Source organism: Colletotrichum navitas (assembly GCF_030913465.1).
Source record: "Colletotrichum navitas strain CBS 125086 chromosome Unknown LY79scaffold_314, whole genome shotgun sequence".
Classification (NCBI taxonomy): domain Eukaryota; kingdom Fungi; phylum Ascomycota; class Sordariomycetes; order Glomerellales; family Glomerellaceae; genus Colletotrichum; species Colletotrichum navitas.
The window spans coordinates 1-11,493 of record NW_026850860.1 but is presented as its reverse complement, the minus strand read 5'-3'; the positions used below and the strand labels follow the sequence as shown (position 1 = coordinate 11,493).

At 44.3% G+C, this 11,493-nt stretch overlaps 3 protein-coding genes across 3 annotated transcripts; 2 read left to right on the top strand and 1 right to left on the bottom strand.

Moving 5' to 3' along the window:
• Positions 1-3,006: 3,006 nt before the first annotated feature.
• Positions 3,007-4,235, top strand: LY79DRAFT_574261 (uncharacterized protein). Its single transcript, XM_060559570.1, has one exon. The coding sequence runs from the start codon at positions 3,191-3,193 to the stop codon at positions 4,133-4,135; it is 945 nt and encodes a 314-aa protein (XP_060406646.1). The 5' UTR covers positions 3,007-3,190; the 3' UTR covers positions 4,136-4,235.
• Positions 4,236-4,298: 63 nt separating this feature from the next.
• LY79DRAFT_675540 (peptidase S8/S53 domain-containing protein) lies at positions 4,299-7,195 on the bottom strand (the record flags this gene model as incomplete). Its single annotated transcript, XM_060564456.1, has 4 exons — positions 4,299-4,988; positions 5,075-5,441; positions 5,505-5,571; positions 5,650-7,195. 4 exons carry the CDS (start codon positions 7,193-7,195, stop codon positions 4,299-4,301), a joined length of 2,670 nt encoding a protein of 889 aa, XP_060406645.1.
• A 2,416-nt stretch (positions 7,196-9,611) lies between these two features.
• LY79DRAFT_220261 (uncharacterized protein) lies at positions 9,612-11,478 on the top strand. Its single transcript, XM_060551596.1, has one exon. The coding sequence runs from the start codon at positions 9,816-9,818 to the stop codon at positions 11,169-11,171; it is 1,356 nt and encodes a 451-aa protein (XP_060406644.1). The 5' UTR covers positions 9,612-9,815; the 3' UTR covers positions 11,172-11,478.
• The last annotated feature ends 15 nt before the right edge of the window (positions 11,479-11,493 follow it).

Genomic DNA, 11,493 nt, shown 5'->3' with positions numbered 1-11,493 from the left:
TTTATAATATATTTAGCTAATATAAGTACTCTAAGGTACTTTAGAAGCTTCTCTTTGTTGTCTAGATTAATAAATTACTAGACTTTATATTAAGTAGTAAAAAGGTAAAGCTTTATATACTATAAGAACTAATCTTTATATATAGTTAAAAAGCTATAAAGGTAGATATTAATTAGTAGACTTACTATTATTTCTAAAAGTATTATAGGTATAAAATAAAAGTTAAAAAAGAGTATTAGCTTTAAGAAAAGTATTTTTAAATATATACTACTTTATAATAGTAAAGGTTATTATTACTTATAAATTAAGTTAAAGCTAGGCTTATAACTATTATTAAGTAGTATATTTAAAAGATAATTTATATAGTTAAAAGTAGCTTATTTCTTTTATCTATAGTGCTATAATCTATATTCCTTAAATATTACTTTACTTAGTAGATTCTACTATAAGTATCTATATTTAGGAGCAAAGGTTAAATTAATAAGTAACGTTGTTCTAAAAACTAGTGTTAGTTAGTAATATCCTATATAATACTAATACTTATCTTTACTATATAAGGTTAATTACTAGTTAACTTAAAGATAGTAGTCCTTATAAGGCTTAAGCCTACTTAACTATTAAGTCTAATAGTATTAAGTATATAAGAGAGTAAATAGTACTTAGTAGTTTACCTAGGTAGTTTCCTTAAAGAAATAAGTATACTACTAGTAGTCTTTAGGCTATAGGTAGTATATATATTATTTACTTTAATAGTAAAGGTTATTAATATACCTTATAAAATAAATAAAAGGCTTATACTATTTAGGCATATATAAGTTAAAACCTTAGTAAGTCTAGGCTATATAAGTAGCTACTTATACTAGCTAGAAATTAGCCTAGTATAAAGTATAAGTATTATTAAGGATAAACTAGTAGTCTATTTTTCTTAGTAAAATCTACTAAGAGGCTAATATAAAAGCCTAGTAGACCTATAATTTCTAGTCTTTTACTTTATAGTAATTACTATAATATTACTATATATTAGAAGTATAAGAACTAAGAGTATCTCTTATACTCTTAATACTTCTTTATCTTATATTTCCTCTATTATAGAGGTTATATATATATAAGATATATATATATATAATCTACTAACTTAGTAGATTAATATATATATTAGTTATATAAACATGTCTAACTACGTAATTACTAGAAGATAGGAGAAGGTACTAGAATATCTAAGAAACCTTCTCCTAACACTATCTCTTTAATAAGGTTACTGCTTTAAGTTAGGGTTATTTAACTAAGGTTAATAAGTTACATAATCTTAGTTTGATTTCTAAGCAGCTTACGCAAGTATGGAATATTCTAGTAAGCTAGATAGGTCTATATAAGGGCTAGATTTCTTCCTGTTTCTAGTCTATCTTATTCTCTCTCAAAGTAAGCAAAACAGATCAGTTAGTAATAAAACAATAAGACTAACTATTATACTTTCTTTATATTAATATCCTTATATCTCTATATCTACCCCTGTTATCCTATATTCTTGCTTCTATAGGATATATCTTTATATAAGAGATATACTCTCTTATATACTCTTAGGCTATTATTCTCTCTAAGAGATCTAAGCCTACCTATTGTACTAACACTATACTTTTTATTTACTTTAGTAATATACTATCTAGTAAAATATTATTACTTTAAGTAAAGGCTTTTTTTATTATAATATCTTTATTTAAGTTAGTTTATTAAGGAAGGACTTTTTAAAAAGTATTTAATACTTACTTAGTTATATATTTTTCTAGTATAACTAGGTTTCTTAATAACTAAATAGTTTATAAGTTAGTATAAAATAGTAAAATATCTATAGCTTTTATATAAAGCTATATATATAGGTTTAAATACTCTCTTATATTCTTAATAATTTTTTTTACTATTTAGATATTTAATTTTATTTAAAATAAATCTACTATATTACTACTATCTAGTTTAAACCCTTTTTACTAATTTATTATTCTATAAAAAAGCCTATTACTATTAAATTCTATAAATATAAAGGTATATATATTATTATAAAGGCTTTATAGTAAAAAATAAGTTACTTTATAATTTAGATTTAGCTAAAGCTATATATATAGTTACTATATATTAGTAATTTAGCCTAGTTATACTAGCCTTAGTATACTATTTTTATAAGCTAATTCTTATTATAGTAAAAAGGTATTTTTATTATATTCTAGTAAAAAGTTTTTTTAAATATATAAATTAAGGTAGTTATATTACTACTTAATATAGTCTTTTCACTAGCTATTATAAATTTAATAAAAAAAGTAAAGCTATAATATATAATATAAAGTAATATAGTATAAAAGTAAAGTATAATAGTAAAGTAGTAAAATAAGACAAGTAATAATAAGGAGCTAAATAATTAATATAAGACAAGAGCTAGGTATTAGTATAGGTTATCTATTAAGGTTACTCTTCCTTATAGGAGGTAATAGGTAATAGGATATATACCCCTAGGTATATACCTAGATATATACTAATAGGGTAACCCTATGTTCTACTTGTCTATTTACTATATAAGGCACTTGTCCTATAACATTAGTATTACTAGCTAAATAAGCTTCTATTCTTAATAATTAAATTATAATATAACTAAAAGATTTAACTATTTTATAAAATAAGTTTTATATTATTTTTAGTGTTTAATACTTTACTTTATACTAAATTATATATATAGTAATCTATATACTTATTAATAGACTATCTTTACTTTTATAAAGCTACCTTTATTTTATAGATCTAACTTAACCTACCCCTCTTTAAGTCAAGGCCTATTAAAGTCTATATAGTATACCTTTAACCTATGTAGGTTAGATTACTAACAGTAGAGTACGCTAGGTAAGCTATATAACGCTACTTTAGTTACCTCTTATAACAACAAAGCAACTAATTAGACTGACACAGCATAGTAGACATGATGTGCAGGGTTGAATATTGAGGGGTAGGCACGCGCAATCTTACATGCAGCTCTCGACGCACCCAAACGGGGCTCCTCATTCACGTCTACCAGACGACACAGTTAATAAATCAGGGCGCATACAGTGACGCCTATATTAAATAAAACAAGTCACTGAAGCCGCATCGAGCCTGGCCTTCGGGACCCCTCTTTCTGTGTCGTCCCCCACACATATGCAGGACAGTCAAGATGCCGATGAACAAGATGAAACCCGAGCACAAGACTTACTTTATCCTCCGTAGTACAGACTACAAGCCCGATGGCCTCATCCAACTCGGCCAGCTCATCGAGGACCCTTACACGCCCTACCGCCGCCTAGCGCCTCCCGTCAGGCCCCTCCCTGCAGATGCCATTCATCTCTCTTTCAGGAACGACTGGACCCTGGACAAATCCAAGGGAGCGGTCGGCGAACTCGGCGTCTTTGCGCAGTTCCTGGCCGTGATCACCGCAGAGGCCTCGACCCACGCGTCCAACGAATTCACGCAGTCGTGGAGCGCGGCCCAGCTCGAGACGGCATTCCTCGAACTGGGAACGGACAAGGAATCCGACTACGTCACTTCCAGCGTGCAGAAGGCGGCGGTGCAAAAGTGTCTCACGCGCGAGGGGTTCTTCAAGAAGATGGTCCTCAGCAAGAAGGTCTTGTACATGGTCACGGGTGTCAAGATTGCGAGGAGGCCCGGCCAAGTCTCGTATGGGGTGAGCAAGACGACTGGCGGTGCCGCGAAGCTGGGCGCAGACCCGGGGACCGGGGGGATGGTCACGGCCGGCGTGCAGGGCGGGCTGGACCAGTCCAGCAGTATCGTCGAGAGCAGCACGCCGGATGACGATTTCGTGTTCGCTTACAGACTCCGCAAGGTCCACGTCAATTTCAGCAGCAACAAGTCCCTGCTGGGGAACGATGTTTCCGGGGCCGAGTTGCACGGGCACGGTGCTGGGGGGGGCGGTAGTGATACGAGCTCTGAGGAAGAGAGCGATGAAGAGGTCCCGGAAGAGGTCATTGTTGATGTTGATGAGCTCGACAAGGTCTTAGTTGAGAAGGAGGACTTTGGAGACTCTCTCCCTGCCCGAAACGAGAAGATCGACAGTCTTGACGAAGTCGACGGTGGCGAGTGCTTAGTTATAGTTGCAGAATAGTATCGCCAAAAGAAAGAGCTCTCTAGTATCTGTACCCTTAGGCGAAGCCTCTGGTGCAGCTTTCCAAACTTGGAATTGGTTAAACAACACTGTGCAGTCACTTGTTTTTCATCTGCCAACGTGTTCAAACCGACATTTGATTCATCATACGAGACATCGAAACCTACTTGACCCAAGCCCCTAAGCAAAGCCTCAGCATCTGAGCGAAAAAGGACACAGGACCGCTCTTTTCTTCACCGCTGAAGTTGAAGTAGTTGTCCCGGCCTACCCAAGGGTTGAGGTAGTTGTGGTGGTCCGCGGTGGGCGCCATACTCATCTTCAAGAGTATGGCCCGGACGCAGTCGACCGTCTTGAAGTTCAGCCCCGGCTCGAGGTTGATCTCGGCCTTGTTCGTGTCGTAGAACTGGTACAGGATGGCAACGACCGACGCGACGATCGGCGTCGCGAAGGAGGTCCCCGACATGGCGACCCACAGCCCTGGGGATTTCTTCTTATCCACCACCTTCAGCGGCGTCTCCCTGTCTTTGTCCCTCACGGCTTCCGGCCAGATAGACACGACGTCGTGGCCCAGGATGCTGAAGCAGTAACTCGTTTCCAGGTCCGGGCTCGGGCTGAAGGAACACTTTCCACCCTGGTGGTCGGTTGCAAAGATCTTGAAAACCCCCGGGAACCGAGCCGGGAAAGAAACGTTGGCCTTTGAGTTCCCAAAGTTGCCCGCGGCCGCGAAGAGGATCTTATTTTCCCAGTTGGCCCTGCTGACTGCTGCTCGAAATTGTTGGGTTTTATAAGTACGGAACCCAAACGACATTGAAATGATGTCTGTGTCCCATTCCGTGATAGCATGGATGATTGCCTAGTAACGTAGTAATGGTCATTAGCCAATGCCTCCCGTAGATACATTTGCTCGCAAAGGGCCCTAGTCCAGCGTCAATCACTCACCTTTGTCACTTTTCCCTCCGCGTCAGGATCCCTCATCAGGGAGGCCCGGGTCGTGGCCACCCGGGCTATGGAGAGCTCAACGAGTGGTGCGAGTTGAAGCACAATTCCAACGATAAAAGTGCCATGCCCGTCCTCATCAATTGCTTCGGCACTGGGGTTCTCCGTCACGAAGTCCTTGAAGAGAGCAACCTTTTTGTTTGCCGCTTGCCTGAAATCTTGCCATCGCCGCTTGATGATGAACGGATGGGTTTTGTCGAGGCCAGTATCGATGATGGTGACTCTGACTCGTTCCATATTCTTGTCATGCTGAGGACTGAGAATCCTGTTGCGAGACCTGATGAAGTCCCTCATCCACTTTTCGCTGTTCCTACAAGTCATCGTTAACTCCTGGGAGGCAATGGTCATCGCTTTCAAACGAAGACTGACTTACTGAATGCTGCTAAGAACGGTCTCCGAATCGAAGAAGGCCGGCTCTGTATCTGGATGCATTGGTATTCCTGTAGTTGTGAGTTTCGTCAGCTCTCTCATTGTCCCAATAATGCCCCCAAATACCTCTGGAGATGTTGAATACGCACCAGGTTCTGACCAGTCCGAATATTCTGTGTCTGTTCTGCTGATGCCTTGCTGGATCTCGAAATCTTTCTGTATATTTATATCCCTCTTCTGAGCCTCTTTTTCTTCCCCTTCCCTCTTCCTTGCATGTTCCTCCTCCTCGCTTCGCTTATCTTCGGATTCCTTCTCCCTGCTTTCTTGTTCTCTCTCATCGCCTAGCCTTTTGGCTCGGTTCTCGTCCTCCATCCTGCTTTTCTCTTCCTCTTCTGACCCTCTTTTTCCCTCATTACTCTTCTCCTCATTACTCTTCCTCTCTTGCTCATCCGCCATCTGCTTCTCTTCATTCTCCCTCTTCCTCTTGTCCTTTTCATGTTTCAGTCTCATCTGCTCTTCGTCCTTCTTCTTCTTTTGGTCTTCCTCTCTCTTCCTCTTTTTGGCTTCCTCTTTCAATCTTTTACGCTCCTCCTCCTGCTTCCTGTTTTCCTCTTCCTCCTTTTCCCTCTGCAAAGCCTCTTGGACCAATGAGTTCCATTGGTCTATAACCAGCCTCCTGCGGCAAGTGATGTTCCGCCTGGCCGTCTTCTTGGATTCCGATAACGCTCTCTTCCATCTTTGTTTGACCATTAGTCTGCGGCAAAAGAGATGCCACTTGTCCCGAGTTTCCTTCTTCTGGGGTAGGACATCCCTCCTTACTTCAGCGCGCACCTGGTCCAAGCACCGTCTCCATCTCTGACGAGCCAGAAACCCTGTTGCTTCCCTCCACTCATCTTCGACTTCGTCTCCTATGCACACTGCCGTTTCGGACTGACCGGGATCCTGGGCGCCATACTCCCGTACCCGGGACTGAACAGTCTTGTAAACCTCGTACCCACTCTTTCGATCCTCCAGGTCCACGGTGAAGTGCTTAAACGCCACAATCCCGTAGTGTTGCATATCAACTAGTTCCTCGTCGTCCATGTCGTCGTCGATTTGGACTAACGCCCGGACACGGGTCCTGCTCAGCTCGGCAAGCTCCAGGGGCTTTCGGTCTTGGCTTTTCAACAAAGCTTTAGTGCAATGAAGTACATCATCAATGTCCTCGCCTCGAATGTCGTTGACTTCTTCATTCATGTTCTCCACGGCGAAACTCAGTGCCTCGAAGTGGAGCTTTTCGGCACTCGCAACATTTCGCGTCTCCTCTTCCATGGCCAACTGGATGAGCGAGGCCGTTAGATCCTGTCGGGCCTGCAAAATCTTCGAAGAATCGGGGGGCTTCTGGGATCTCCGGGCTTGGAGAACCTGTCGGTAAAATGTCTCGGCTTCGCCATAGTTCTCCATGAGAAAGTAGCACTCCCCCAGATGGTGCCGCGCTACTACGACGTCAAAGTTGTCACGTGGGAGTTTCTTGATAATGTCCCATAACATTGCGTCCAGAATCAACTTGGCAGCCCTGCTTGGATCAGTTTTCTTCATGTGGGCGGCCTCTCTGATAGCTCTGTTGAAATCCTGAAGACTTAGGTTCGTGCGGTTCTCGAGGCTTGAATGCTCTGGACTGTTGTCGACAGCCTTTGGTTTGGTAATTACCGGCATCTGTTGTGAATCCGAGTTTCCTACTGCCTGGGGACTCTTTTCTTCAATGTTGATGCTTCGATGGAGTTTGACGTTTGTGCCCCCCTCATTTGATGTGTTCGGGAAGGGCGCGGATTGACTTGCAGAAGCTCTTAACGTAGGTTTGGCGCTCCGCCCTCTCAGCATTTGATTCCCGGAGATATCTGAAGAGAAATCGGATTCATTCCGAAAAGCCGTCTCGCTTTTCGATCCGTTGGTATTTGGGTCAGGATGGTTGGAGCTTGAAGGTTGGCCATGATGAACATGGTGTTTTAAGAAAAGAGGCTGCTGCGTATCGCCGTTCCCCGCTTGAGTCGGCCACATTGTTGGAAAGCGGCGGAAACATGGACGGAGAGACGACGGGATAATGGTAGCCGGCGACGTGAGTGAGAGCTGCGTTGGAGCCCGATCTGACAAGCAAAGAGTCACAAAACTCGGACAGTTGTAGTCCAGTCAACAGCACTAGAGGCTACTTTGGTCATTTTGAGGGAAAACATCGAATCGTCTTGGCTGAAAGCTAAAGGCCAAAGGTGGGGTGTTCCAGCTGACCTCCAGCGGCGTTTACAATCCCTGTCAGCGATGGTCGTTGTTGGTGGAGGCATGCTTATGTGCATTTGGCCCGCCGGCACGTAAGGCCACGCAGAGTTGTAGCATTAGTTCCATGGCTACGAACAGTTCCTCTGTCGCAGTTTCTGTATGCCCTAATAAGTTTCTGACCCAACACTATGCTTTGCTTTGTCCACTGTGCAGTTCATCTTGCTTGACTCAAGGCACCTATAAGGTCATCATGGGCAAAGCCCGTGACAACCATCGAGGTCTGCTATGTTTCAAGTCCTTGATCTCCGAGCGGGGTCTTCGTTTATCCACTCATGTGATGAGTGGATACGCATGGGCAGCCATAGAATCTCTGTCTTGCTACCTCATCCTCTTGAGTATGTCCTCCACAGCCGTGTTGGTGTTAGAGTCGGCATGCTATTCATCGGTTTCCGCAGAACTCCGTGAGTAATTACTCCAAGCTGTCAGTCCACATATTTTTCGAGTAACAGCTCGCTCTCAACGCACACATGATTCCCATAAATTTTGGGCGGTTTGTGGGATTCGAAGGCATGCTAAACCAGGCCGAGGACCTTGATCTTTACGGCCATGCTCGCTTATGCACTCATTTCATCAGCCAACCCATTCGGGATGTCAGCCGATGCATCCGCTCCTGGATGAGCCAACCAGCCGATATCTGCAAGAAACGCAATTGGTCAGCCTACGCTCACCACCACTGAAATGACCTAAGGGGAACGAAGAGTGGGTAAGTCGACTTCCTGAGGGGTTGGCAAATGCACATCATGACTCTTGATGGGCGGTTGGGAGCACAGTGTGCAGTCTCAAAGCCATTACCTTCGACGTGCTATGGAGTACCTACCAACCTCTGTTTGAAGAATGAGTGCAACGCACAGCCTTATCGAGGGGTTTCCTAAGCTACCGCGCGAGAGTCGGCCAAGAGGGCTGGCTGGCTGGCTGGCTTGTAAGAATGTGGGATCATGTGGGTGGCTAAGACTCCTCCGAAGGTGCCGACCTCATCTTCGTTCCCTTTTCGACCGCGGCCGCGTGAGTTGTCATGAGGGTCACACCGACGAACAGAGCCGGTTTGAGGGTAGCAACCGGTCAGAGGCCTTGAAGAACCTCTCATGGTTCTCGAGCTTAATGACGATTTGATTGATCCTGGCTTCAGCCTAGGATGGTTGCTCAGCCACCAAACACTGCGGCCAGACGAGAGTCAGCCCCACAACCATCCGGGCAAGGACCTACACCCACGGCGTGTGTCGAAGTCAAGGAGTTGCTTGAGAGGCAGGATGATACCACTAGGATCACCATTACTCAGACGCTCCTCCGAACCTTGAGCACTCGAACCGCGACTGTGACGCTTCACGGTGGTATTCCAACAGAGCCGCCTCCACGTCCATCCGAAGGCGTCAGCAATCACCAGCTTGGGGCAATCATCGGCGGTACGTGCGCTACAATATTGATACTCTTGCTTCTTGGATGTCGGATTCTCAAAAGACGACGGAAGAACAAACCATTTGTCAAATCACCCCGCGGGGGCAATTTACCTTTTCCATCGGCGCCCCTCCGACCCTCTCCATGGTCTCCCCGATCGTCAACAGGACCCGGGGGGCGGCAAGGACCTTGGCGTCCCAGTAATACTTCTCCGTCTTCTTCAGGTGAAGACTTTTTGGACAATAAGGATCCGCCACCTCCTCCAGACTCTGGGCCTCCAAGACCCCCTCCAACATACTCGAGACCCCCACCAGGTCCGGTACATTCCAAGACATCGCCTGCTTCGGAGAATCTCAAATCACCTACGTCTTCAGGCCCAGGACATATATCTCATCCTCCAACAGCTCCAGTGTCATCAAAATACCCTCCCAAATTTGTTCCTACGGAAGGCAACCAAAGGCCGTCGACAAACTACTCGCCATCATGGGTGCCAATAGCCATCGACAGATCTGGCGCCTATCCAGTTCAACCACAACCTGACTCCACGCTCCCCTCCAGTTCAAGGCCTTCTTCCACTTTTCAATCTGGTCCGTTGAAGTCCGGCGTCACGGCGATGCTCCGAGGCGGACCATTGAGAATAAGCACTGCTCCAACCACCAGGCCCAGTGTTTATACTCCAATCCCACCCCCTCCTTATCGTCCCAAGATTATCACAACTGATCCGGAAGGAATATCGGGATCCTCGAGCAAGATTAAACATGCGCCCGGTTTTCCCGGTCACGGTCGTCTGGGAATGATCTCATCCATTGGCAACACTGCTCGAGTTACAACATCTTTTCAACAACCTCCAGCACCGGTACAGTCGGCACCCTTCAGCGGGTCACACGGTGAGAAAAAGACGGTCAAATTTCCTGACGTTCTAGAGGAATCGATTCCCGAACTCCCCACGGAGTCCGACCCACCGTCACCCGAGCATACGAGAGGAAACAAAAAGTCAACACTCATTCCACCATCACCCAGACAAAATCGCCACTCGAATGGCGGGTTAAAGTCCACTTCTCCTGAGTTCCAAGATGAAGATCACCCTAGGACTCCAGAGAAGCCGGCTGAGTCTACGCCCAAGTCCAAGGTTGCAGATGAGGCCAACGGTCAGACAAGCTCTCCCGTCGAATCCCCATCGGGCATGAAAGGCCCTGCTACTGGGTCGCAGTCGAGTGTCCCATCCCCTGATATCATAAACATCGACCAAGAGCCCCCATTGGAAGGGTTGGATGAACCTGTACCCAAACCTGACGATGCTGAGAAGGTTAACGTTCAGCCAAGCACTCCAGCAAGTCACAGATCAGGGTCAAATAGTCCTTACTCTGGTGCCCGTCCGATGACTCAATCACCTACAGTCATTGAAGTCAATCCTAAGCCTCCAATACACCAGGAGTCGAGGTCGGTTAGCCATACCGTAAAGCGTAGCAAGCCTAGAGCTTCCAACACTCTCAAAAGCTTCTTAGAGGGTAAACCAAGAAGCCGAAGGTCCAGCTTCAGCGCCGCAAGTCATGCACAAACAGGTAAGACTTACAACACCCGCCAGAGTCGGTCCCACTTTGTGCTAATCGAAAGCGTTTTCGTTGCAGCTCCTGCAGCCTATGCTTCTTATTCGCATTTCCGGCCGTCTCCGGCTCCGCCAACAACCACATATCGACACGCACCTCCTCTTCCCAGCGATAGTTACTACTACGGCCGGGACCACATCCCGCATCATCCATCTCCCCATCCTCCTCCTCCACTAAGCCACGCGGTAGAGGGGACTGAGACTGAGCACGCTGAATTACCGCAAGCAAAGCCCGTTCGGGCCGCTGGTCGAGAGGGACGTCAGAGAAACAAGAACAAAAACAAGAACAAGAACAAGACCAACACTCTTATCAAGACCACACTTGTTTACTTTTCCGGGAGGGAGGGCGAAAAAAGACAATAGGAAACAGTCCCCAAGTCGGCAACAACTAAGTAAGAATAATAGCTAGGACTAAACAAATATAAGTGTTATAATATTGACTATTATAGATAGTTATTAGAATTATTAGATTAACTCTAATAACTTATTACTAGTAAATCCTTAGATAATTAGCTAAGGATCTACTAAGGACTTATATTTATTAGTTAAGTTAAAGCACCTATATATAAAACACCCCTATATATAGAACACCTAAAACATTACTATTATATTAACTACTACCCTTTTTAATTAACTATTAATATTTTCTATATATAATAATAATATAGCTTTTAGCCTTACTAGG

Excerpts from the sequence above, each read along its gene's own strand:
- LY79DRAFT_220261 (XM_060551596.1), top strand. The coding sequence starts at position 9,816 with ATGCTCCGAGGCGGACCATTGAGAATAAGCACTGCTCCAACCACCAGG.
- LY79DRAFT_574261 (XM_060559570.1), top strand. The coding sequence starts at position 3,191 with ATGCCGATGAACAAGATGAAACCCGAGCACAAGACTTACTTTATCCTC.